Source organism: Sus scrofa, chromosome 8 (genome assembly GCF_000003025.6).
Source record: "Sus scrofa isolate TJ Tabasco breed Duroc chromosome 8, Sscrofa11.1, whole genome shotgun sequence".
Taxonomy (NCBI): domain Eukaryota; kingdom Metazoa; phylum Chordata; class Mammalia; order Artiodactyla; family Suidae; genus Sus; species Sus scrofa.
The window spans coordinates 2,128,776-2,150,915 of NC_010450.4; the positions used below are offsets into that span (position 1 = coordinate 2,128,776).

The following is a 22,140-nucleotide window of genomic DNA, read 5'->3' on the forward strand; positions in this document are numbered from 1 at the left end:
GCAGACATGATGGGAAGGCCTGGGGGGGGCACCTCCTGTGCTGGAGAGATGTGGGACCAGAGAACGAGGGCCGCCTCCCTGCTCGCTTTCGTGGCACCCTGAGAGTCCTTGTTGCCCTTGGTGGGTCCCAACGTGGGGGGTGCGGTCAGCCGGGGCCGAGCGGCACCTGGTGGACGTGTCCCTGCCCGGGGCCCTTGGCCGAGGAGCCGGAGGGCGGCCCCGCGCGCTCCCTCGGAGAGAACCAGGCTCTTCCCGGCCCTGAGCCTCTGCACTGCTGTCTGTCTCGACCCTGTAACTTCAGCTCCAAACCAGGGGCCGAGCCCACTGGCCTGCAGCTGCTCTCCGCACCCGAGCCTGAATCCCCCAGCCCGGCAGACAGTGAGACCGGGCCCCAGTGACGCCTCGACGACCTCAAGATTGAAACACTGTATTTGCAGGGACTTCTGTACACAGTACTTTCAGCAGAAGATCTGTAAGATTTTGATGCAAACTGTGACTTCGGCAGAGGTGACAGTCGGCTGGGCTGAGGGCAGAGCCCGCCAGCCAGGGAGCAGGGGGTCACCGGCGGGGCTCCTCCCCCCGGGCCCCCGTGGCTGGTCCCCGTCATGCCTCCACTGAGGTTCTGCTGACGGACAAGCCACCCCAGGGCGGCCGGGCCGTCTTTAGGAACCCCAGCCCGCTGGTGCCTCCTGCGCCCGCCCTGGGCTCCCGGGGCCTCAGAGCTCGTTGTGTCGCCCTCTGGAGACGCGGCTGGACAGGTCCTGTAAGTGCTTCTTCACCTGCAGAGAGAGCAGCACAGGTGAGCTGGGCAGACCTGTTCACATAGCCTCAGGGGGAGGCCCACGGCAATGACCCGCCCAGCCGTCATCACGAGAGCAGCTCCTTCACCAGAAACAGCCTCCAAAGCAGTTCCTGTCGTGGCGCAGCGGAAACGAATCCGACTAGGAACCATGAGGTTCCAGGTTCGATTCCTGGCCTCGCTCAGCAGGTTAAGGATCCGGTATTGCTGTGGCTGTGGTGTAGGCCGGCAGCTACAGCTCCGATTGGACCCCTAGCCTGGGAACCTCCATATGCCGTGGGTGCGGCCCTGAAAGGCGAAAAAAGAGAAAAAAAAGACACAACCTCCAAAGAACAGGGACAAGCTGGCGGCTCCTGGCCTGCGTCACCGGGCCCTGGGCTCACAGGCCGGGACCCCCTTCTCCTCCTCCCCCTGAGGAGTCTGGCTGAGGGCATTTCTTCCTTGCCAATCTTCTTGAAGAAACAGCTCCGAGTTTCTCTGATTTTCTTTTTCGTCTTTTTAGGGCCACACTCACGGCATATGGAGGTTCCCAGGCTAGGGGTCCAATCGGAGCTGTAGCTGCCGGCCTACACCACAGCCACAGCAATACCGGATCTGAGCCGCGTCTGCGACCTACACCACAGCTCATGGCAACACTGGATCCTTAACCCCCTGAGCGAGGCCAGGGATCGAACCCGCACCCTCACGGCTCCTAGTCAGGTTCGTTAACCGCTGCGCCGCGATGGGAACTCCTCTCCGTTTTAGTCCCTGATCTTCTTTCCGTCTGTGAACTTGGGTCTCATTCTCGTTCTAGTTCCTCTAACTTGGAGCGTCTTGGTTCCCGTGGTGGGAATATTGCTAGAAACTTCCCTCTGTGAACTGCTTTTGCTGCGTCCCCTGGATTTGGGGAAGTTGCGTTTTTGTCTCCAGGTATTTTTTTCATTTCTTCAGGGATCCACTGACACATCTTTGTGTTTTCTGAAGTTTTTCTCTTGTAATTCCTCGTTTCAAGCTGCTGTGACGGGAAAACACGCTTTGGTTGTTCCATTTTCTTCAGTTTCCCAAGGCGCGTTCTGCGGCCCCGCACGTGACCCATCCTGGAGAAGGTTCCATGTGCACTCGAGAACACGCAGGCTGCTTCTGCACTGGGTGCTCTATCAACACCCGCACCAGCACATCCGGCCTCGGGTGCAGCTCAAGGCCCGCCTCCTTGCCTGCTGGGGGGCAACCAGCCCACTGGGAGCACCGACGGCCCAAGTAATTGTTGCTTCTTCTCTTGGACCGACCCCACTACGTCCACACTTGTCTCCTGTGAGTCTCTGTTTTAAAGTTAATTTTAGGAGTTCCCAGTGTGGCTCTGTGGTTTAAGGACCTGACACCATCTCTGTGAGGGTCTGAGTTCGATCCCTGGCCTCGCTTGGTGGGTCAAGGACCTGGCGTGGCGGCACGCGGCCGGGCTGCTGGGGCTGTGGTGTAGGCCGGCAGCTGTAGCTCCAGATTCGACCTCCACGTGCTGCAGGCGTGGCCGTAAAAAGAAAAAAGTCGATTTTGTCTGGTCTGGGTACTGCCATCTTGGCTTTTGATCTCATTTGCAGGGAAACCCTTTTCCATCCCTCACTTTTAGTCTGTGTGTCTTTAGACCTGAAGTGAGTCTCCTGCAGGCAGCATTCATAAAGGTCCTGTTTTCCCCCACTGTTTTGCCTGGAACGCTGTGCTCGGCCCGTCGTGTTTAGGCTACCCACCGAGAGGCATGTACCCACTGCTACTGTGTTCTTTTCTGCAGTCCTTTCACTTTCTTCCCTGTGTCCAGGTGACCGTCTGTGGGTATGTTTAGATGCCATTTTTTTCTTTAATTTTAGGGTCGCACCTGTGGCGTATGGAGGTTCCCAGGCTAGGGGTCCAATCCGAGCTGTAGCCGCCGGCCTACACCACAGCCACAGCAACGCGGGATCTGAGCCGTGTCTGCGACCCACACCACAGCTCACGGCAACGCCGGATCCTTAACCCACTGAGCGAGGCCAGGAATCGAACCTGCACCCTCACGGTTCCTAGTCGGATTCCTTTCCACTGTGCCACGATGGGGACTCCTGGCCTTTCGTTTTTCACTCCAGAGCTGGCCGGCCTCTGCCAAGTCCCGGAAGGCCGGTTTAGAGGTGGATCTCAGCGTCTGATCATGTGCCCAACTCCTCTGCTTCCCAGCTGAGCGGCCGCCGTCCCGGGTGGGTGTTTCTGGTCGTGGGGCTTTTCGTCTGAAGACTCCGCTCACGCCGGCTGCTCCCTTCTGGCCTGCAGAGCTTCCACTCCAGACTCTGCTCCGGGCCTTACGGGGCTCCCCGTGCGGGGAACTGGCTGCTCGTCTCTTGCTGTCGGCTCTCCTCCCTTTGCCACTTTAACCGCAGCGGGTCTTGGTCGGCGTGGGCCTCTTCGGGGCCACAGCCTCACCCTTCCCGGGCGGGGAGCCTGAGCCATCGCCTCCCCAGGCGACCTCCCCTCCTCCCCTGCTTCTCCTCCTGGAACCCTCGCAGGCCGGGGCCAGCAGGCTGGACGCTGTCCTTCTGTCTGCTCGGCCTGAGGGACTCCACACACTGCCATCTCGTCACCACCAGTCCCCGGCGTGTTCCTTCCTTCGCCGATGCCCTCCCGCTGCCCACCCCGCCCGGTGCACCTCCCAGCTCTGTGGCCCTCCTTGCTGGCCCCTGCTCTGCTGCCGGACCCACGGGGCCCGCTCGGGGTCCTCGCCCATCGGGCAGACATCTCCCCTCCCCGGGGTCTCCTGGGGCTCAGCTGGTTCGCTCGCTGGAAGACGTTCCTGTCTCACCCTGTCCTTACGCCTGGGCAGGAGCTACTTCGGCTGTCTCCTGATCCTGGGGGCCCGGGAGCTTTAGGCTCTGGGGGCGCCCCATGCGGGCCCCTCTGTCGTGGCGGCTGACGACTGTACCCACGTCCTTTCAAAAGCAGGGAACGGAGTCTGCGGCTCCTCCAGGCTCCTGTCCTCGTCGCACGAAGGCAGGACCCTCCGCAGCGGTCCCAGGCCTGGGCTCTGCTTGCGGAGCTTCCCCGGCCCTCAGGGCCTCGCAGGCAGGAGCCGCCAGCCTCACGCTCAGAACCCGGGCTGGCTGGGAACCTGGGAAGGTCTGGGGCCTCCTCAGCGGGCACCCCCCAGCCCGGGTCCTCACGGCGCCAGGGGCCCCCGCGTGTCAGGGAAGCCAGGGCTGCCCGCGCCCGTCCTCCTTGCCCGGCTCGGCAGAAACCGCCCCCCCACAGATTCCCGTGTTGCCGTGTGAACCTGAGCTTGCAGCCCCACGCGGGCACCTGGCTTCTCCCCACTCAGTCCCGCCAAACGCAGGAGCAGAGCCACTCACTTCTTTCAACGTATGACTCATTTTTGGAGTTCTCGGGGGGCTCGGTGGGCTAAGAATCTGGCGCTGTCACTGCAGCGCGTGGGTTGCCGCTGTGGCGTGGGGTCCGTCCTGGGCTTGGGAATTTCCACGTGCCACAGGCATGGACAAGAAAAAAGGTTTACTTGCTTTTGAGGAACTCAAGCCTCCATGTGGTCGGAAGGGGTGCGAGGCTCCCACGGAGGCAGCCCAACCCCGCCCAGCTTCCCGGCACCCGAGGAGCGTGTGCCCTGCTCCGCTCTTGCCGCTGCCTCTGGAGCATCCACACCGCCTGCCCTCTTCCCCGTGTAATCCAAGCCAGAGGCTCTTCGGCCCAAGGCGCCCGGTTGGTGCGTTCACCATGAATGACCGGCGAGGGGCCAGGCGGCCCCAGTGAGTGGGCTTCTGCCCCCCGTCCTACACGTCTGCCGTGCGGGGTTCAGACGTCACCCTGCAGTGAGCCTGCACCCCGTTCCGGGCATCCGGGAGCCCCGCTGAGCCACGCAAAGGGAGTGGACCCATGTGGCCACCTGCCGCCCCGAGATGGTCCCTGGTTCCTCTGGAACCAAGTGGGTCACCATGCAGCCCAGGCCCAACGCTCGGAACCCAGTGCCCCCTGCGTGCACTCGGGGACTCCAAGGCCACTCGGGCGGCTCGGGGAGGGAAGGACCTTTGGAGGCAGTGACGGCAGCACCTCCTGGGGGCCCGGGCGCCAGGCGCGTGGCTGGAAGAGTCCGGCTCCGGCCCTGGTGGCCCACCCGCCCGCCCAGACCCCAGAGTCTGGTCACCTGGAGAGAGGCAGGTGGGGCTGAAGGCCCCGCTCCCTCCGTCCAGCCTGACCCTCTGCGGGGTGATCGAAGGCGCCCACCGCCTGCCCCACAAGGGGCGCCGAGGCCCGGGGCACCGGGCTGGGCGCCGTCACCCACCTTGTAGCCCAGCTCCTTGGTCTTCTCCTCCAGCAGCGCGTAGCGCTCCTTGTTCCGGCTGATGTGCTCCTGGTCGCCAAAGCTCTCCACGTGTTTCAGCTTCTGATGAGAAATTTCTAGCTGCTTCTGATAGTGGTTATGCTTTTCGATTTTGGCTTCAAAGTGCTTCAGCTCTTCCTAGAACAAGGTTGAAACAGCCGAAGTCCACCCTGTGAGCCCGTTCTGCCGCCCCAGGCCCCTGGACCGACCGAATGCCACCGTCGAATGCCGAGCTGACGCCAAGGGCCGGCTGCACACGGGGGCAGGCTCCCCACTCCGAAGGCTGCTCGCACGGCGCCTGCTCACCGTCCAGCCGTCCAGGACGGCTCTGAGGGCCGAGTCGGGTGCCAGGCTCTGCTGTCCTGGCTGCCACGCGGGTCACAGAGCAGCACTTCCCCCTAAAGGGACCCTGCTGGAAACTGACAGCCTCTAGGGGCCGAGTGTCCCCACCCCCACGGCCCTCTCACCCTCACCCTCTGCTGGGCATCTGCCAGGTCCAAGCTGATGTGTGGGGCTTAAGCTCCACCCCTGCCACCCTTGCGCTGTCCGCCGCTCTCCACCCCACGTCTGGAGCAGGAGAGACAGGAGGCCGACTGCCCCCAAGCCCACCCCACGTGCTCCCGGCTGACTCGTCCTGCTGCCAACCCCACTACGGCCGCCGCACAGGCTGCTCCCCCTTCCATCTCCCCTCCGGGGCCCTTGCGACTGTGGCACCTCCAGGCCCTCCCCACCCCACCACAGGTGGGCCGCCAGGCCCAACCCCCACATCCCCCTAGTTTTATGAGGATGCTGCCACCAGGCCCAGGCGAGACACCTCCCAAGCAGCTCAGGGACCTTCCTCGCCAGGCCCCACCCTGCACTCCTGTCTCTTACACTCCATGGCCCACAAAGCCCACTCCCCTCCAGGCCCCCCACCCCTTCATGCCCCTGGCCCACCTCCCTCCATGACCCTGACCTGACCCACTGGCCTGTGACAGCTGTGCCACAACAGGACCAACCTGGAGGCACTGGGCTGCATGGGGGCAAAGGGCTCCTCCTCAACCCACTTGTCCTGCAAGACCCCCGAGTCCCGCACCCAGAGCACCCGAACCCGAGCAGATGCCGAGACCACACTGTCCACTCACGGGAGGCCAGCTTCGTCCCACACAGCGGAGGGACGCAGAGGGCGAGAGCGGAGACAGTCCCGGGGGAAAGGCTGACCTAAGACTGAGGGCCTCCCCGTCCCCGTGCCCACAAAGGCCCCAGAAGAGATGCCCGCTGCCGCCGCCCTCACCTTAAAGGATTCCAGCTCCTTCTGGGTGAAGTTGGCTGCCCTGGCCAGGTCCCACAGGTCCATCACCCGCGGCTCTGCGAACTCTGCAGAGAAGAGAAAAGGCGGGCTCGGTGACCCCAGGACCCCCCGTGCCACACGCCCTGGCGCACGTGTGGACACGCAGTACCTGACGTCCTCGGGAGGGACCGGGCGTCCTGTCCCAACACGCTCGGGCCGTAGCTCGCGGACCTCAGGCGCAGGGCTTCAGTGATGCCCACACCAGCCCCAGACCTCGCCCCAGGCTGCTGCCCATCCCTGTAGCTCCAGTGCAGTAACCGCCGCTGATCTCGGCCCGCGTGGCTGTGGCGAAGCTGCTGGCTTGTCACTCACCTCCCGCCCCGCACCCCCAGGCTGGGGCGAGTGGCCACAGCCGCCTGTCGGGTGGTCATTTCACCAGCTGCTCCCCCCACCCCACCCCCGCCCAGGCCCCAGCAGAAGTAGCTGCGGGGCCGGCGGGGGCAGCCCCGGGAGGGGAGGGACGAGGCGCGGCGGTCAGAGCTGCCCTGGCTCCTCGGCTCCTCGGCCCGGCCAGGCTCCCAGTCCCATCCCCGGGGTCCCGTCCACCCGGAGTCTGAGGAGCAGGGGTTCCGCCTCGTGTCCTCATGCACCCCTGGGGTCTAGAGCAGCACCTGCCACGCGGGCAGAGAATGACGGGGACCGAGCTGGGTCAAGAGGGCAACCCGCAGCCTTCCTGGAACCCGCACCAGGCTCGAGCCTCGGGGTCCCGGAGCGGGACCTGAGCAGAGGCCCCGGTCGCCCTCCAGGGACGCAGGAGGAGCAGCTGTGGCCTCCGGCAGCGAGTGGGGGGTGGCGGCGCCGCAGCAGAAGTGCTGTCCCGGCCTGCGGGCCCCGGGATGCCCTGAGGCCCCTTCGGGAGACGTGGGCTCACCCGCCTCGGCGCCGTAGCCCTGGTGGCTGACCCTCTGCAGGCGGTCCAGGCCCTGGCTGATGTCCCGCAGCCTGTCCTTGAGCTCGGAGTGTCTGCTCCGCAGGGCGTCCTCCGCGACGTGGCTCATGTCCGCGGGGCTGATGACATTCTCGTGGATTTCTGTGGGAACCAGAGCCGTGGGGCCCCGCCCTGACCTTCCGGCCAGCAGCACCCCCCCCACCCCGGGGGCCGGGAAACCACGTGTGAGGGGGGCCGAGTCCACGAGGGCCCGCGGGCCACTCCAGCCACAGCGGGAGAGGCGGCCAGCGGCACCGCAGGACCGGTTCACCTGAACACGTGCACGCAGCTGAACACCGAGTCCCGCTGAGAGAGCCGGAGGCCCGAGAACAGGGCACGGCAACCGCCCCTCCCCCGCCCCAGCTCCGTTCTGGAACATTCCGAGCCAGGGCCGCCTCCGGGAAGGCCGAGGCCTCGCGCACCTTCAGCCCTGCTCAGGGTCTCCAGCAGGATGTTGTATTCGCGGACCTTCTCCTGGTGATGCAGGAACTCCCGCCACAGCTTGTCCAGTTCTTCGCTGGAGAACTTCCCAGACGCCCTCGCCTGGACAGAGAGGGACCTGAGTGACCTCCCCCGGGGGGGCTGTTCACCTGGCCACACCTCGGGGAGCACCCTGCCAGCCACCTGGGCCACACAGGTGTCTGTGGACCCCCGAGGCTCGGCAGGACCCGTGCTGCTGGGAGAAGCCCTGGGCCCAGGTCTGGCCTTTACCAGGGACGAAACAGGGCAGGAAAACAATAACCTAAGTTACTGCTCCCGATGGCCTCTGGGGTGGACGGTGGGAAGGCCGCGAAGGGAGCAGCAGGACCCTGAGGAGGTGGGGTGGGGCGCAGTGTCCCCTCCTGGAGGGACTGGCCTGTCACTTTGTCACTGTTCCACCTGCTTGTAGGGAACCCTGCCCTCCCTCATGACCCTCCCTGCTGCCCCGGCCCTGCCCCTCCTGACCAAGGACAACCCCTCCTCTGGCTGGACGGGGACCGCCGGGCAAAGGGGATGACGCCCAAACTGCCACCAGGCCAGCACTCGGTCCGCACCCCGCAGGAAGGGCCAGGTCAGCACCCTCAGCCAGGGGGGCACCCTGAGTCACACAAACTGTCCAGGAATCAAACCGCAAGTGACGACAGGGGAGCCCTGAACAGCCTGGGTCCACCTGCACGCGGATCTCTTCCTGGTCACGGCAGTGCCACGGCCAGCTTCAGCCGACTGCAGAGGGCCGGCCCGCGACGTGCAAGGCGCAGCTGGCCAGGCCCAGAGTGAGAAAAAGCCGCTCATCGCACGGCGAGCTGTTTCTACCCACAGGCTGAGGAGGCACCTGTGACCCTCAAAGCTCTGCCGGCCCGGGCCACCCGGGGCCCCTCTCGACGGAAGAGAGACCCGTCCCGAGCTGCCCAGGGGACCTGTCTTGGGGGGCCCCGCCAGGGCCCGATTTCCCTCTGGGCTCTGCGCAGAGGTTACCCTGTGCCACAGCTTCTCCAGCCGGGGGTCCTCCAGGCTGTCGTCCTCGGGGCCGTGGTTGAGGAAGTTGGTGCTCAGGGTGTCCTTTCTCCCGTCCAGACCGTACTTGGCCAGGATGACTAGGAGGGAGCAGGGCAGGGTCAAGGCTGGGGTCTGGGGGCCGCCCCCCGCCCCGGTTTCCTGGCCACTCGGCACCTGGTGGAACGAGCACGAACCAACCAGGGGCTCCCGCTCTGCCAACCCCTCAACACACACTGGCTGCCTCGTGGCTCCCATGGCACATTCTCCCAGCCTGAGCCCCCACCCTCTGCCCTGCGGTGGGACGGCACGGGACGGCGGGACGGCTCAGCTCCGCGGGGCCTGCTCGAGGACCAGGTCCATTCCAGAGCTTTGCAAAACCAAAACCTGGAGCTCCCATTGTGGCTCAGCTGTAACAAGTCCAACCAGTATTCATGAGCATGCAGGTTCGGCCCCTGGCCTCGCTCCGCGAGTTAAGTGTCTGGCGTTGCCGTAAGTGAGCGGTGGTGTGGGTCACAGACGCGGCTCGGACTGAGCATTGCGGTGGCTGTGACACAGGCGGGCAGCTGTAGCTCTGATTCGACTCCTAGCCTGGGAACCTCCATATGCCGCGGATGTGGCCCTAAAAAGACAATAAACACACACACACAAACCCCAAAGCCTGCAGCCGGTTCGGCAGAGGCAGAGGGTGGGTGGCCAGCCTCAGGCAGAGGCTACTGAGCGGGGGGCCAGTGACTGGGGCAGCTTTTCGACAACTCGAATCGTATCTTTAGTTGGAGGAAAAGATTTTTTAAAGGCGAGGCCTTGGGGTCAGCAGCTGCCAGTGAACAGCTGACAGCGGCAGCTGGGCGGGGACATGGGCTGAAGGTGCTGCTGACTGGTCACCGAGGGATGGCGAATGGGTTTTTCTCAGGAATGCCGGGTGCAGTACCCACCCATGGCCCCTGCACAGAGGGTGGCCCGCCCCCCAGGTCCGCCCTGGCCGGACCAGTCCTCCCAGCCCTCCCTCCTTAGCTGGGAGTGGGCCTGCCCCACCTCCCTGCCTGCAAGGGCTAGGGTCCCTGAGAGGGAGCTGGAGCCTGCGGAGGAGAAGTCCCAGGCCGTCAGCCCAGCCCAGGGCCGTCGGCCAGACCCCAGGAGGCAGCACACAAGCCTCAGGGTGCGCTTGGTGGGGCAGCAGAAAGGGCAGGACTTGTCCACTCAGGACTCCATGGGGTGGTGGGTCTGCCTTCAAACCCGCCGGGCCAGATCCTACGCATGTTGCCCCATGAGTTGCAGGGGCAGGGATGGCCAGGGTGCCTGACGGCTGGAGTGCCCAGGACAGGCCTGGCTACACGGGATCCCAGTCTGACTGCTGCCCTGTATGGACCGCTAGGGGTGCGTCTGCCTTGGCAGTGGGCCACACTCTGAAGATGGCAGCCCCCAGGTGAACGCAGCCCTGGGACGGCTGCTCGGCTGGCCTGCCTCAGGCTCCAACTCTTCCTAGGCTGCTGGCTCTCCTGCCATGTTCCCTGGGCACCCAGAGACCAGTTTCACCCAAGTCAGGACGGCTCCACCTGGGACACAGACCTGGAGATTGCTTGGGCCGGTAGCCACTTCCCGGAGGACCTGGCCTGGCAGTGGGGGTCCAGGCGAGGGCGTCATGGGATGGAGCTGGCCACTGGCCACCTCTCTGCCCTTGAAGCTCCTCCCTCGCTACCCCGGGGCCACTGGGACACACAGGGAGCCTAAGACAGAGGCAGGGCCACAGGGCGGACTCGGCCCAGTCACCCCACCTCGCAGTGCGGGGCTCTGCAAGGAACTGCACCAGCTTGGACCGGCCAGGCTCTGCTCTCTGCCACCAGGACCAGGCCCTGGGAACAGCCGCAAGCATCGGCCACCCTGGTCACCTGCGGCTGCTTGTCTATTAATGTGGCTGGACACCCCCGCCCTGGCCCCCTCCACTGCCCAAGAGCCCTCGCTGGCCGCCCTGACTCTCATCCTGCCCCCAAACCACGTGCGATGGGGAGCTGGGGCTGCGAGCCCGGGGCGCCGCCTCCCTCAGACTGAGCTCAGACGGAGAAGAGGTACCGCTGAGGCTGCGTCTCAGTTTTGCCTCCTTCTCGCCGTCCTCATCCAAGCCTTCCGACTTCATCTTCTTCCACTTGAATTCGTCCCGTTCCTGTATCTTCAGATCAGCGTGGAGCTCAGACAGTCTCACCGGGGAAAGGTTCAGCTGCGGGGGCGACAGAGGGCGCGTGACCACCAGCCGCACGGTGCCCAGCCACGCAGCCTGGGAGAAACCGGCCCGGGTGGGGAGGTGCCAGAGCTGGGGCGGTGGAGCCAGGGTCCCGCACATGCTCCACAGGTCCCAAGTCCCCAGGGAGCCCCCTGGGGCACCTGGGGAAACAGGCTGGCAGGAAGCAGGGGCAGGAACACCGGGCTGGTCAGGAAACCAAAGGAGCTCAACGGAAACGAATCTGAGTAGGATCCATGGGGACGCAGGTTCAATCTCTGGCCTTGCTCAGTGGGTTAAGGATCCGGCATCGCTGTGGCTGTGGTGTTGACCAGGGGCTGCAGCTCTGATTGGACCCCTAGCCCGGGAACCTCCATATGCAGTGGGTGAGGCTCCAAAAAGACAAAAGACAGGAAAAAAAAAAAAAAAGAGGAAAAAAAAAGAAAGCAAGAAACCAAGACTCTTTCTGTGTATTATGTAACCAGGATTAAAAAATAGACTACAGCTATTAGAGGGACGGAAGATGGCATTTATGGAAAACCTCCAATTAAAAAAGAGAAAATGAAGCACAGCCAAGGATTCCCCTAGGACACCAGCCAGGAGCTGTTCCCGCATTGGGAGCCGACCCACCAAGGGCTGAGAGGCCGAGAGGGGACCCCTAGGTCCGGACAGAGGCTGGTCTGCGCTGGCCTGGGCCTGGCAGCTCTGCCCTGAAGCAGGCTGTGAAGGCCACCGCCAGTGCCATTAAACCTGTGGCTTTAAAAATTATGCCGGCAGACACCCCACACGGGCTGAGGGGCACAGGGACACAGGGCAGGACTGGGCTGCGAGAGCAGGGCTCCCCTGGAGCACCCCAGAGGAGGGCACCCCGCGATGGCCAGGCGACCATGGGGCTCCCAGGGGATGAGAGGAGCTCGGGTGAGGGTGCCTGACCCCAGACAGCCTCGCGGGAGGGTCTGCCCGGGGTCGGGCTCGGCTGGACACGCACGTGCCCACGAAGGGGAGGGCAGAGGAAGTCCCTGTGGCGCCAGAACCTGTGGGTCGGGACAGAAAGAAGATCCTGGAAGAAAACAAGCTGCCAAGAAGGTGAGGACCCGGGCCCTGGGCGCCAGGAGTCGCGGGCCCTGGGGAAGGACCACACGCAGACCGAGCCTGGGGTCCCGTGCAAGGTCAAAGCGCGGGGCTCAGAGTCCCAGGAGTCCCCACAACTCCAGATCGCCGGCTTCCGTCTCAGCGAGCCTCCCCGGGGAACAAGGACACCTGGGCCTCTGAACGCACCCCGAGCTCGAACGACCCAGGGGCTTCGGGGCCCGTCCCACCCTATCTGCTGGGGGCACCATGCAGGGCTCCCCTGGGCCCTCCACCTGAGGCAGGCAGGCCCCAGGGGTCCCCCTTCTCTGCAGTCTCCCCACCACCCCCGTCAGCCCTTCAGGCAGAGCGCCTGCGCCTCCCTGGATGCCGGGCCCCCCGGCTCCATCCCGCCCCGCTGGCTGTGGGTGCTCTCAGGCCCCTGGGGCCCGGGCGCTGCAGCCTCATCTGACCTGACTCCCAGGGGTGGGCGAGCCAGGCGGGCGAGGGGGAGCGGGGGAGGAGGAGAGGCCGTGGGAGGGGCCCCTCCTGCAGGAAGAACAGCTCGAGCTTTCAGCCTACGTGACTTCGCTTCTGCTGGGGACAGTCTTGGAGGGGCAGGCTCGCCCCAGCCCTGAGCCTGCACAGACGCGGGCCTGGCCGCCGTTACCAGGCTCCTGGTGAGCCGCCCCGATGCGGAAGGGAGGCCTGCAGCCCCCAAGGGACCAGGGACTCGGGCCTAAGACCCAGGTGCCCAGGATGCCACTGCCAGGGGCCTGCTTGCAGCCGGGGACGGCGGCTCTGTGCTCGCTGTGGCCCGTGTGACAGCAACAGCCCGGGCGTCCCTCTCGGGGGGAGAGGGCCGGGGGATGAGAAACAGATCTGAGGAGCCCAGGCCGCTCGACGCACCATGGGCCCCTGGGCCCCGCTCACCCGACTCTCCTGTCTGTCCCCCTCCCCACGGCCCGGGGGATCAGGGCACCAACACCAGGCCAGGCGCCCCCGGAGCTGCGCCCACCAGTGGCATTGGCACGTCTCTGCGAGTCACCGCCTCTCAGGCCTGAGGCCTCTGGGGTCTAAACCGCATGCCCATCTTACAGAGATCAGCTGTGGTCTGGGGCTAAGCTGCCTCCGAGGCGTGGAGGCCTGCGGGCCGCGGCAGGAGGTGGAGGGAGGAAAGAGGCCGCACGCACACGCCTGGCACCTGCACCTCGATTCCTCAAACCTCCTCAAAGTGCAATGTTAATGCCTCACGTGACAACAGCCGGTTAAGAGACACAAATGCCAAGCCGAAGCTGTCAAATACCAAGTCCGTCACCCTCGGCCACGAGACCAGGACGGAGGCGGCTCAGCAGGAATGTGGGCGCAGGGCCCCTCCCCAGACGTTTCTTCCCAGGGGTCCCGGGCCAGCACAACGTCCCCCGCCTCCGGAACCTCCACAGCCACGGGGCAGGCTGCTCGGGTAAACTGAGGCCCGGGGAGCTGGCCCAGCGGCCCGGCAAGACACCCTGGGGACGGAGCCCTTCCTGGTGCTTCTGCAATGGGGCTGTTGGCAGAGCGTGGCACTGGTGCCCAGAGCGCAACTGGGCTTGCGGCTGACCCAGTCCATCCTGCAGGGGACTGTCCGTCAGACCCATGCATCCTCCTGCCTCCAGGCTTTTCCACCCTGAGGGTCCCACCAGCCGTGTGTGTGTGTGTGTGTGTGTGTGTGTGTGTGTGTGTGTGTGGTGTGTGTGTGTGTGTGTGTGTGTGTGTGTACCAGCCGTGGGGTGGGGGGGTGGTGTGTGTGTGTGTGGTGTACACCCAGCCGTGGGAACAGCGCCCCCCGCCTGTCAGGATGGGAGGGTGAGAAGGGGAAGGGGGCCTCGCGCTGCTGACGGGAACCAGCTGGTGCAGCCGCCGTGGACACAGGACAGAGGCCCCTCGAAAGACGAGACTCAGGAACGATGGTGCAGCCAGGACCCGGAACCACGAGGTGTCCGTGGAGATAAACGGATAAAGAAGACGCGGCATGGAGACGGTTTGGTTTCGCCTCCCAAGAGAAGGCGGCCTCGCCACGTGTGACAACGGGGACGAAGCTGAAGGACATCACGCCGCGTGAAATAAACCAGACACAGCACAGCAGCCACCGTGCGACGTGGGCCGGAGCGGAGCCGAAGCTCAGGGAGGCGGCGGGAGGGTGGCTGCGGGGCAGGTGCCGTCTCAGGCCGCAGTCCCAGCGCTGCGACTCCAGTCCGTCCTGGGAGCTACTGCACGCGCGGCAGTACCGCCAAGCGCTTAAACTGTGCACCTGATGTTCCTTCTTTCCTTTCTTTTTTTCAGGGCTGCACTCAGGGCACATGGAAGTTCTCAGGCCAGGGGTCAAGACAGAGCTGCAGCTCCCGGCCTACAGCACAGCCACGCAACACCACATCCTTAACCCACTGAGTGGGGCCGGGGATCGAACCCGAATCCCCATGAATGCTAGTCGCGGTCGTTTCTGCTGAGCCACAACGGGAACTACTGGATGTGTAAATTTCTACATTTAAACATTTGCTAAGAGGGTAGGTCGTATGTTAAGTGTTCTTACCCTTACACACGCGCACACACACGGCCACCCTGGGGAGCGAGACACCAACTAGACTTTCCTGGAGGTGACTTCCCACAGCTACAACCCCCTCCAAGCTCCAAGGAGGGCCCGGCCCCTCCCTGCTCAGGAGCCTTGCGACACCCCACAAGATGTCACAAGACCCACGAGGCCGGGGACGTGACCCTGTCCCTGCTGTCCAGCCTACAGCTTTGTAGGCAGCTGGATCAAACGGGAAGCGTGAAGTTTCACCTGACGTCCAGACCTGAGACCACACCAGCAGCTGCCCGGCCCAGCCTCACAGGCGGGACCCCCGCCCACGGGAGGGACTGGAGAGAGGGCAAGGCAGAAGCCTCCACCAGACTCCTCCTCTCTCACCCTGTGTACACCCTGACAAACACTGGATGTCTTCAGGGGGAAATTATCCAAATTACAAAACCCAAAGGCCGCAGGCTCTGAGCAGCGGGCAAGCCGACCAGGGCCTGGGGCCAGGCAACGTCCTTGGAGGCTGCCCCGCCTGGGAGCGCCAGGACACAGGCCTGCCCACCGGCCTGGGGGGCTGGCCGTGAGGAGGACCCCACCCCAAGGACCTGCACGCTCCATTTGGCCAAAGACTGGTCCACGCAAATGTGGAATTTCAGGGCCGAGGGGCCGAGGACTGTCCAGGGGCGGGACAGGGCAGGGCTCCCAGAAGACAGCGGCAGGCCCTCAGACAGAGGTGACCCGAGACTGCCCGGGGTCATCTGGACGGACAAGGCGGGGATGACCGGGACAGCCCTGCAAGCAAGAGGGCTCAGGACCGGTTCTGGGGCACAAGAACCCCCTTCTCCAGGAAGCCCCCCGCCTTTGCAGCCCAGACCACGGGCTGTGTGCACAAGGGGTGCCCCCAGCAGAACCCTCAAGGACACTGGTCAGGGAACAGTGCTGAGCCCAGAGGCTCTCTAAGGGCAAGTGGCTTCCCCCACCCCACCCCCGCTGCCCCGCAGTCTCCGCCCCCGCCCGCCCCAGTTTCTCCTCTTTTCTGAAACTTAGTCCTGATTTTGTAAATATTCACTCCCCTTCTCAAACACTCAGGCACGCTTAAAACCCACTGGATCTCCTCCTCTGAGGCCCAGGGGGTGGGGCGGCCACTTCACCAGAAATAACCCAGCCTAACAAAGGAGGGGCCCCTATGTTAATGAGGAGGTCCAGGTCACACACCAATTAGCAAGGTTTGGACCCGGTTCTGCCCCCACCGGCGAGTGACCTTGCGGGTGCCCTTTGCCCTGCGGGCTTTCTTATCTTCCTCTCTAGGAGGGGGCCGGTGGGATTCAGGTGGTCCGCAGCCTCTCACCTCCCCTCCCCAAAACCCCTGCGCCCACATCAGCAAGTTCAAACTGGCCGGGAGCCCTCTGCCCACACACCAGGGCCTCCCCAACCTCTGCCTGTCATTGCCAGGCCAGGGTCCTTGTTTCTGACGCAGGGAGCAAGAGACACCCACACCTACACCTGCGGGCGGCTCCGCCCCGCCCTCGCAGACACCCAAAGTTAGAGATCTGACCTCCTGCCCCGCAGGCCCGGAGACAAGAGGAGGCCCCGGCCCCGCCGACCCCCGGGACTAGAGGGAGCCCTGCCCCGTGGACCCCCGAGACAAGAGAAAACCCCTGCCACGCAGATCCCGGACTAGAGGAGGCCCCGGCCCCGCCGACCCCCAGGACTAGAGGGAGCCCTGCCCCGTGGACCCCCGAGACAGAGAAAACCCCTGCCACGCAGATCCCGGACTAGAGGAGGCCCCGGCCCCGCCGACCCCCAGGACTAGAGGGAGCCCTGCCCCGTGGACCCCCGAGACAGGAGAAAACCCCTGCCACGCAGATCCCGGGACTAGAGGAAGCCCCGGCCCCGCCGACCCCCGGGACTAGAGGAGACCCCGGCCCCGCGGCCCCCCGAGGGAGAGGAGGCCCGGCGGCCACTCACCCGCTGGGCCTTCTCCCACAGCTGGTTCAGCTTCTCGATGCGGAACTCCCCCGTCGGCTCGCGCTTCGAGGGCGGCGCGGGCTCGTTCTTCTCCCGCGAGTACTTGCCGCCGTGCCCCGCCGCCGGCCATGGCCCGAGGAGCAGAAGCAGCAGCAGCAGCGGCCGGAGCTCGCGCAGCCCAGCTCGGACCCTCCGTAACGCCATCTTCCTCCCCCAGACGCCGAGACCCCGCGAGCTCCGGACAGAAGCAGCCGCGACCCGGCCCGGCTGGCCCCGCCCACCAGGCCCGTCCCGCCGCACTGCCTCCTGGGAGTTGTAGTCCCTCGCCGCGCGGCCGGCCCAGGGGAGGCCGCCGCCGGACTACAAGGCCCGGGAAGCCCTGCGGAGGCACGGGAGCGTTTCCTAGGCAACCGTGCCGCGGCCTCGTGACGCACGGCGCCATCTCTCCCAAGTGGCTAGGGCTGCCTACCTGGGGCTGTGGGTTTGCGGGACCCACCATTCAGGAGAAAGTGTAAACCGTTCTGAAGTCGGGACCGTGACTGGCTGACACCTTAGATTGTCTCTGTGTCGTCTGCATTGATATGCAGGCTCCTTGTCCTTATGGACTTCGCAGGTGGTCTGCTTGGCCCTCCAGTTAAAGGTCAGGGCTGTCGGGAACATTAGACCCACCTGGCCACTCCTTCGCTTGGCAGAAGAAGGAAACCCGAGGCCCAGGGAGTCCCAGGCGTCCTGGGCCTTCTCACTCCCGGCTCCCCGAAGCTTTCCCCTTGACCCAGGGGTGCCCGCAACACTGTATCTCACACACGGCTATGCACTTGGTCTGTATTAGAGATATTTGTGTACCTGTTTCATTTCTTCCTCTCTGCTACGTTTTAGTAAATCCAGCAACGTGAGGGGGGCTGGGCCAGTGCCCTGGGGGTAGAGGAGGAAACCGGGAGAGTGTGAGGCAGATTGCTGCTCTCAGGCAGCTTTGGGGTCAGGTAGAGGCCTCAACTGTGTGCTTTGGGGCTTTGAGAAGGGACTGGGTTGTCCATCTGGTAAGAATGGTGGACTGTGCCTGAGAGGGGGTGCAGGCAGATGGGGGAGGGTCCCCAAAGAAAGAGAACCAGGCATAACTTTCTTGACATAGAGGAGCCATTTTAGGGAGTTCCCACTGTGGCTCAGTGGGTTAAGAACCCACTTAGTATTCATGAGGATGTTTGATCTATGGACCCGCTCAGTGGGTTAAGGATCCCGCATTCCCGTGAGCTGTGGTGTAGGTCCCAGACATGGCTTGGATCCCACATTGCTATGGCTGTGTGCCACTTTGGTTTGACCCCAAGCCTAGGAACTTCCATATGCTGCAGGTGAAGCCCTAAAAAGAGAGAGAGTAGGAAGTTGTTTTAGGCTTAGTCCACGCGGTGATGTAAGCCTGGCCTCCATGTGTGCCTTTGCCGAGGACAGGCCTCAGTAGTCCGTGATTCAAGGGATCCGAAGAATGTAGAACAAGCAGCTACTCCCGGGCAAGGAAAATAATTTAACCGTAATGGGAGATAATAAGTCAGTCAAGACTCCCTGTTCTGTTTCAAAGGTTAAGATCAGCCTGTGGCTTACTCAGCTGTTTTACAGGGTCCGAAGCCCCTTGAACAATGGGCCACCGGATTAATTGGAGCCAGGGAGTTGCTGCTGCTGCTCTTTGCTGGCCCCTGTGACTTCAGTCAATGACGATCTGGATGTTCGTGGACCTGGTATGACTCAGCCCTGTCCTTTGCTAAATTCCTCTTTGCACAAGAGCCCTCATGCATATGCATGTTCCCTCAGCTTAAAACCTCCCCAGTTGTGCTATTTAGGGAGACGCTGCTCTGGGAGGTGTCCCTGGAGTTCTTCTTCTTTTTTTTAATTAAAAATTTTTTTTGTTTTGCTTTTTCTTTTTCATGGGTGCTAGTCAGGTTTGTTTCTGCTGTGCCACGGCGGGAACTCCTGGTGTTCTCTCTAGTTGCTGCAAGTAGCAAGTGCTTCCCTCTCCCTCTCTGACTTGACTCGTGTCTTGGCTTGGCTTGATGTCTTGGCTTGATACCCACGAAGAGGTAAACCCAGGTTTGAGGTAATAGGGGGCGTTTAAAATGGATACATAGCCCACTCTTGGGCATCTATCCGGACAAAACTCTACTTAAAAGAGACACGTGCACCTGCATGCTCATTGCAGCACATTCACAATAGCCAGGACATGGAAACAATCCAAATGTCCATCGACAGATGATTGGATTCGGAAGATGTGGTATATATACACAATGGAATACTACTCAGCCATAAAAAAGAATGACATTATGCCATTTGCAGCAACATGGATGGAACTAGAGAATCTCATACTGAGAGAAATGAGCCAGAAAGACAAAGACAAATACCATATGATATCACTTATAACTGGAATCTAATATCCAGCACAAATGAACATTTCCTCAGAAAAGAAAATCATGGACTTGGAGAAGAGACTTGTGGCTGCCTGATGGGAGGGGGAGGGAGTGGGAGGGATCGGGAGCTTGGGCTTATCAGACACAGCTTAGAATAGATTTACAAGGAGATCCTGCTGAATAGCATTGAGAACTTTGTCTAGACACTCATGTTGCAACAGAAGAAAGGGTGGGGGAAAAATGTAATTGTAATGTATACATGAAAGGATAACCTGACCCCCTTGCTGTACAGTGGGAAAATAAAAAAAATTATTAAAAAAAATAAAATGGATACATAGGAGTTCCCTGGTAGCTCAGTGGGTTAAGGATCCAGCATTGTCACTGCTGTGGCTAAGGCTGCTGCTATGGTTTGGATTTGATCCCTGGGAACATGCACATGTCTGGATGCAGCCAAAGGGAAACAAAAAAGGGGGGACAATGAGGACAAAGGAAGGAAGTGGGGAAACCCAGATACCTTGGGAAGACTTGAGATTTAGGTACTTTTAAAAAATTTTTTTTTTTTATTTTTTTCCTTTATTTATTTATTTATTTTTTCCTTTATTTTATTATTTTTTATTTTTTATTTTTTTTGTCTTTTGTCTTTTTGGTTGTTGTTGTTGCTATTTCTTGGGCCGCTCCCGCGGCATATGGAGGTTCCCAGGCTAGGGGTTGAATCGGAGCTGTAGCCACCAGCCTACGCCAGAGCCACAGCAACGCGGGATCTGAGCCGCGTCTGCAACCTACACCACAGCTCACGGCAACGCCGGATCGTTAACCCACTGAGCAAGGGCAGGGACCGAACCCGCAACCTCATGGTTCCTAGCCGGATTCGTTAACCACTGTGCCACGACGGGAACTCCCGAGATTTAGGTACTTTTTTATATTATTAGCTTTTGCTTTTTAGGGCTGCACTTGCGACATCTGGAAGTTCCCAAGCTAGGGTTCTCATCGGAGCCCCAGCTGCCAGCCTACACCACAGCCACAGCAACACCAGACCCGAGCCGCATCTGTGACCTACACCACAGCTCACGGCAACGCTGGGTCCTTAACCCACGGAGCAGGGCCAGGGATGGAACCCACAGTCTCATGGTTACTAGTCGGATTCATTACTGCTGAACCACAGTGGAAACTCCCTAGATACTTTTATTTATTATTATTAAAAAAATTTTTTTTGGTCTTTTTAGGGCTGCACCCACAGCACATGGAGGTTCCCAGGCTAGAGGTTGAATCAGAGCTGTAGCCACTGTCCCTATTATCACAGCCACAGCAACACCAGATCTGAGACGCGTGTGGAACCTACACCACACTGAGCGAGGCCAGGGATCGAACCCACTTCTTCATGGATCCTGGTCAGATTCATTTCCACTGAGCCTTGATGGAACTCCCCCCAGGTCCTTTTAAATTGTACCCTGTGTTGTTCCAGAAAGAGTTTAAGGTGCCTGGAATCAAGGAGTGGTTTGCTGTCCCTCTGCCTGATGTGCAGTATTTGAGAGGCGTCACTTCATATATTTCAGCCAGTCGTTTATGTTGTTTCAGGCAAAAGGGTAAACTCAGTCCCTGTTACTCCATCTTAGGCAGAAGCCCAAATCCCAGCTGCTTGGCCATTAACGCCTAATGCCCTTGTCCTGTTCATTACATCAGGCCAGCTGGTGTCGCAGGATGTGTACAGGCCCCCAGAGAATGGGTGTTCATTCTTCTGCTCAGACCTGAAAGGCAGGTGCTCCTGGTCAGCAGGCGGGTGTCCTCCAGGCTCTGATGCCGGGATTCAGGCTGCCCATCTTCAACGCAGGCCTGCGAAGATCGCTTCCCTCCGGCAGAAAGGGACAGAGCGGCGGAGAGTTCAGCGTCTGATGCAGCGATGCAGGTGTCGTCGGGGAAACCACGAGGAAAGACGGGGGGGGTGACCAGAAGCGGGAAGAGCAGGGTCTGGCCTGCGGGAGGGAGGACGTGATGGAGGAGGACCCGGAGAGGCTTCTAAAAGAGGCTGAGGAGAGAAGAGACAGGAAGAGATGGAGGTGTCCCCCCCGGGGTGTGGGCCACAGGCCAGCCTTTCTCTTGTGACTTTGTCTTGTGCTTCCGTCCATGTCTTCTTCCCTCCTGGACTGTGTGTTCTCTGGGAGCAGTGATTGTGTTTCCTGAATCTCTGTCTCCTGTCACAGGGCTGAGCTCATAGTTGGTGCTCAGTGAATGTGGGGGAATGGATGGGTGGCTGGATGGTGGCTGATGGATGGCTGGATGGCCGGATGGGTGGATGATGGCCGGCTGGCCGGAAGGAAGATGTGAGAAGTGGCTGATGGATGGGTGGGTGCCGGATGGAAGGAAGGAAGGCGAGTGGCCAGTGGATGGAGGGACGATGGAGGTGGAAGGATGCATGCTGAACTCTTCCTTTATTCCCAGCCTGGTCACAGAAGAGCTCTTTTCTCAAAATGAAACAAAACCAAAAAAGGTGCCACAAAGCCCTTGGTGATGACGGGATAAAGGAATAGATGGTGGCTGTCTCTTGCCCACTTCAGACCCAGAGCTGGCCCGGGAGACACTCAGGTGGGCTCTGCTGGCTGATGAAGGGGGCTGGGTTGGGGGAGAGAAGGCAGTAGTTTTTTTTTTTCTTTTTCTTTTTTGTCTTTTTGTCTTTTCTAGGGCTGCTCCCGAGGCATATGGAGGTTCCCAGGCTAGGGGTCTAATCAGAGCTGTAGCCGCCGGCCTACGCCAGAGCCACAGCAACGCGGGATCCAAGCCATGTCTGTGACCTACACCCCAGCTCACAGCAACACTGGACCCTTAACCTACTGAGGCCAGGGATTGAACCCGCAACCTCACCTCATGGTTCCTAGTCAGATTCGTTAACCCCTGTGCCCCGATGGGAACTCCAGAAGGCAGTTCTAATCTTCTTTTTCAGGCTCCCCCAACGTCTCTGCAACCTCTGGCATCCTTGTCCCAAGGAGGTGGGGGCTGGCCTGGAGCTCTCCTGTCCGGTGTGCACTGTGCTGGGACATGGGGACCTCTGCCCGTCTGTCTCCCGCCCCCTGCTTCCATGCCCTTTGCTCTCGGCCGGCTGCCT

The 22,140-nt window shown here is 61.8% G+C and overlaps 1 protein-coding gene and 1 long non-coding RNA gene across 3 annotated transcripts; one reads left to right on the plus strand and one right to left on the minus strand.

Moving 5' to 3' along the window:
- Nucleotides 717–16,857, minus strand: LRPAP1 (LDL receptor related protein associated protein 1). Its single transcript, NM_001113436.1, is given in 8 exon segments — nt 717–779; nt 5,082–5,258; nt 6,394–6,476; nt 7,322–7,480; nt 7,801–7,921; nt 8,834–8,952; nt 10,922–11,066; nt 16,654–16,857. Coding segments are annotated over 8 exon segments (1,071 nt in total).
- LOC102163357 lies at nt 17,093–21,644 on the plus strand. 2 transcript variants are annotated; one of them, XR_002346483.1, is made up of 3 exons: nt 17,093–17,471; nt 18,262–18,380; nt 20,724–21,644. It is a non-coding gene; the product is annotated as an uncharacterized LOC102163357 (long non-coding RNA). The 2 variants fall into 2 exon arrangements; XR_304722.3 differs by lacking the exon at nt 20,724–21,644 and adding an exon at nt 18,578–18,851.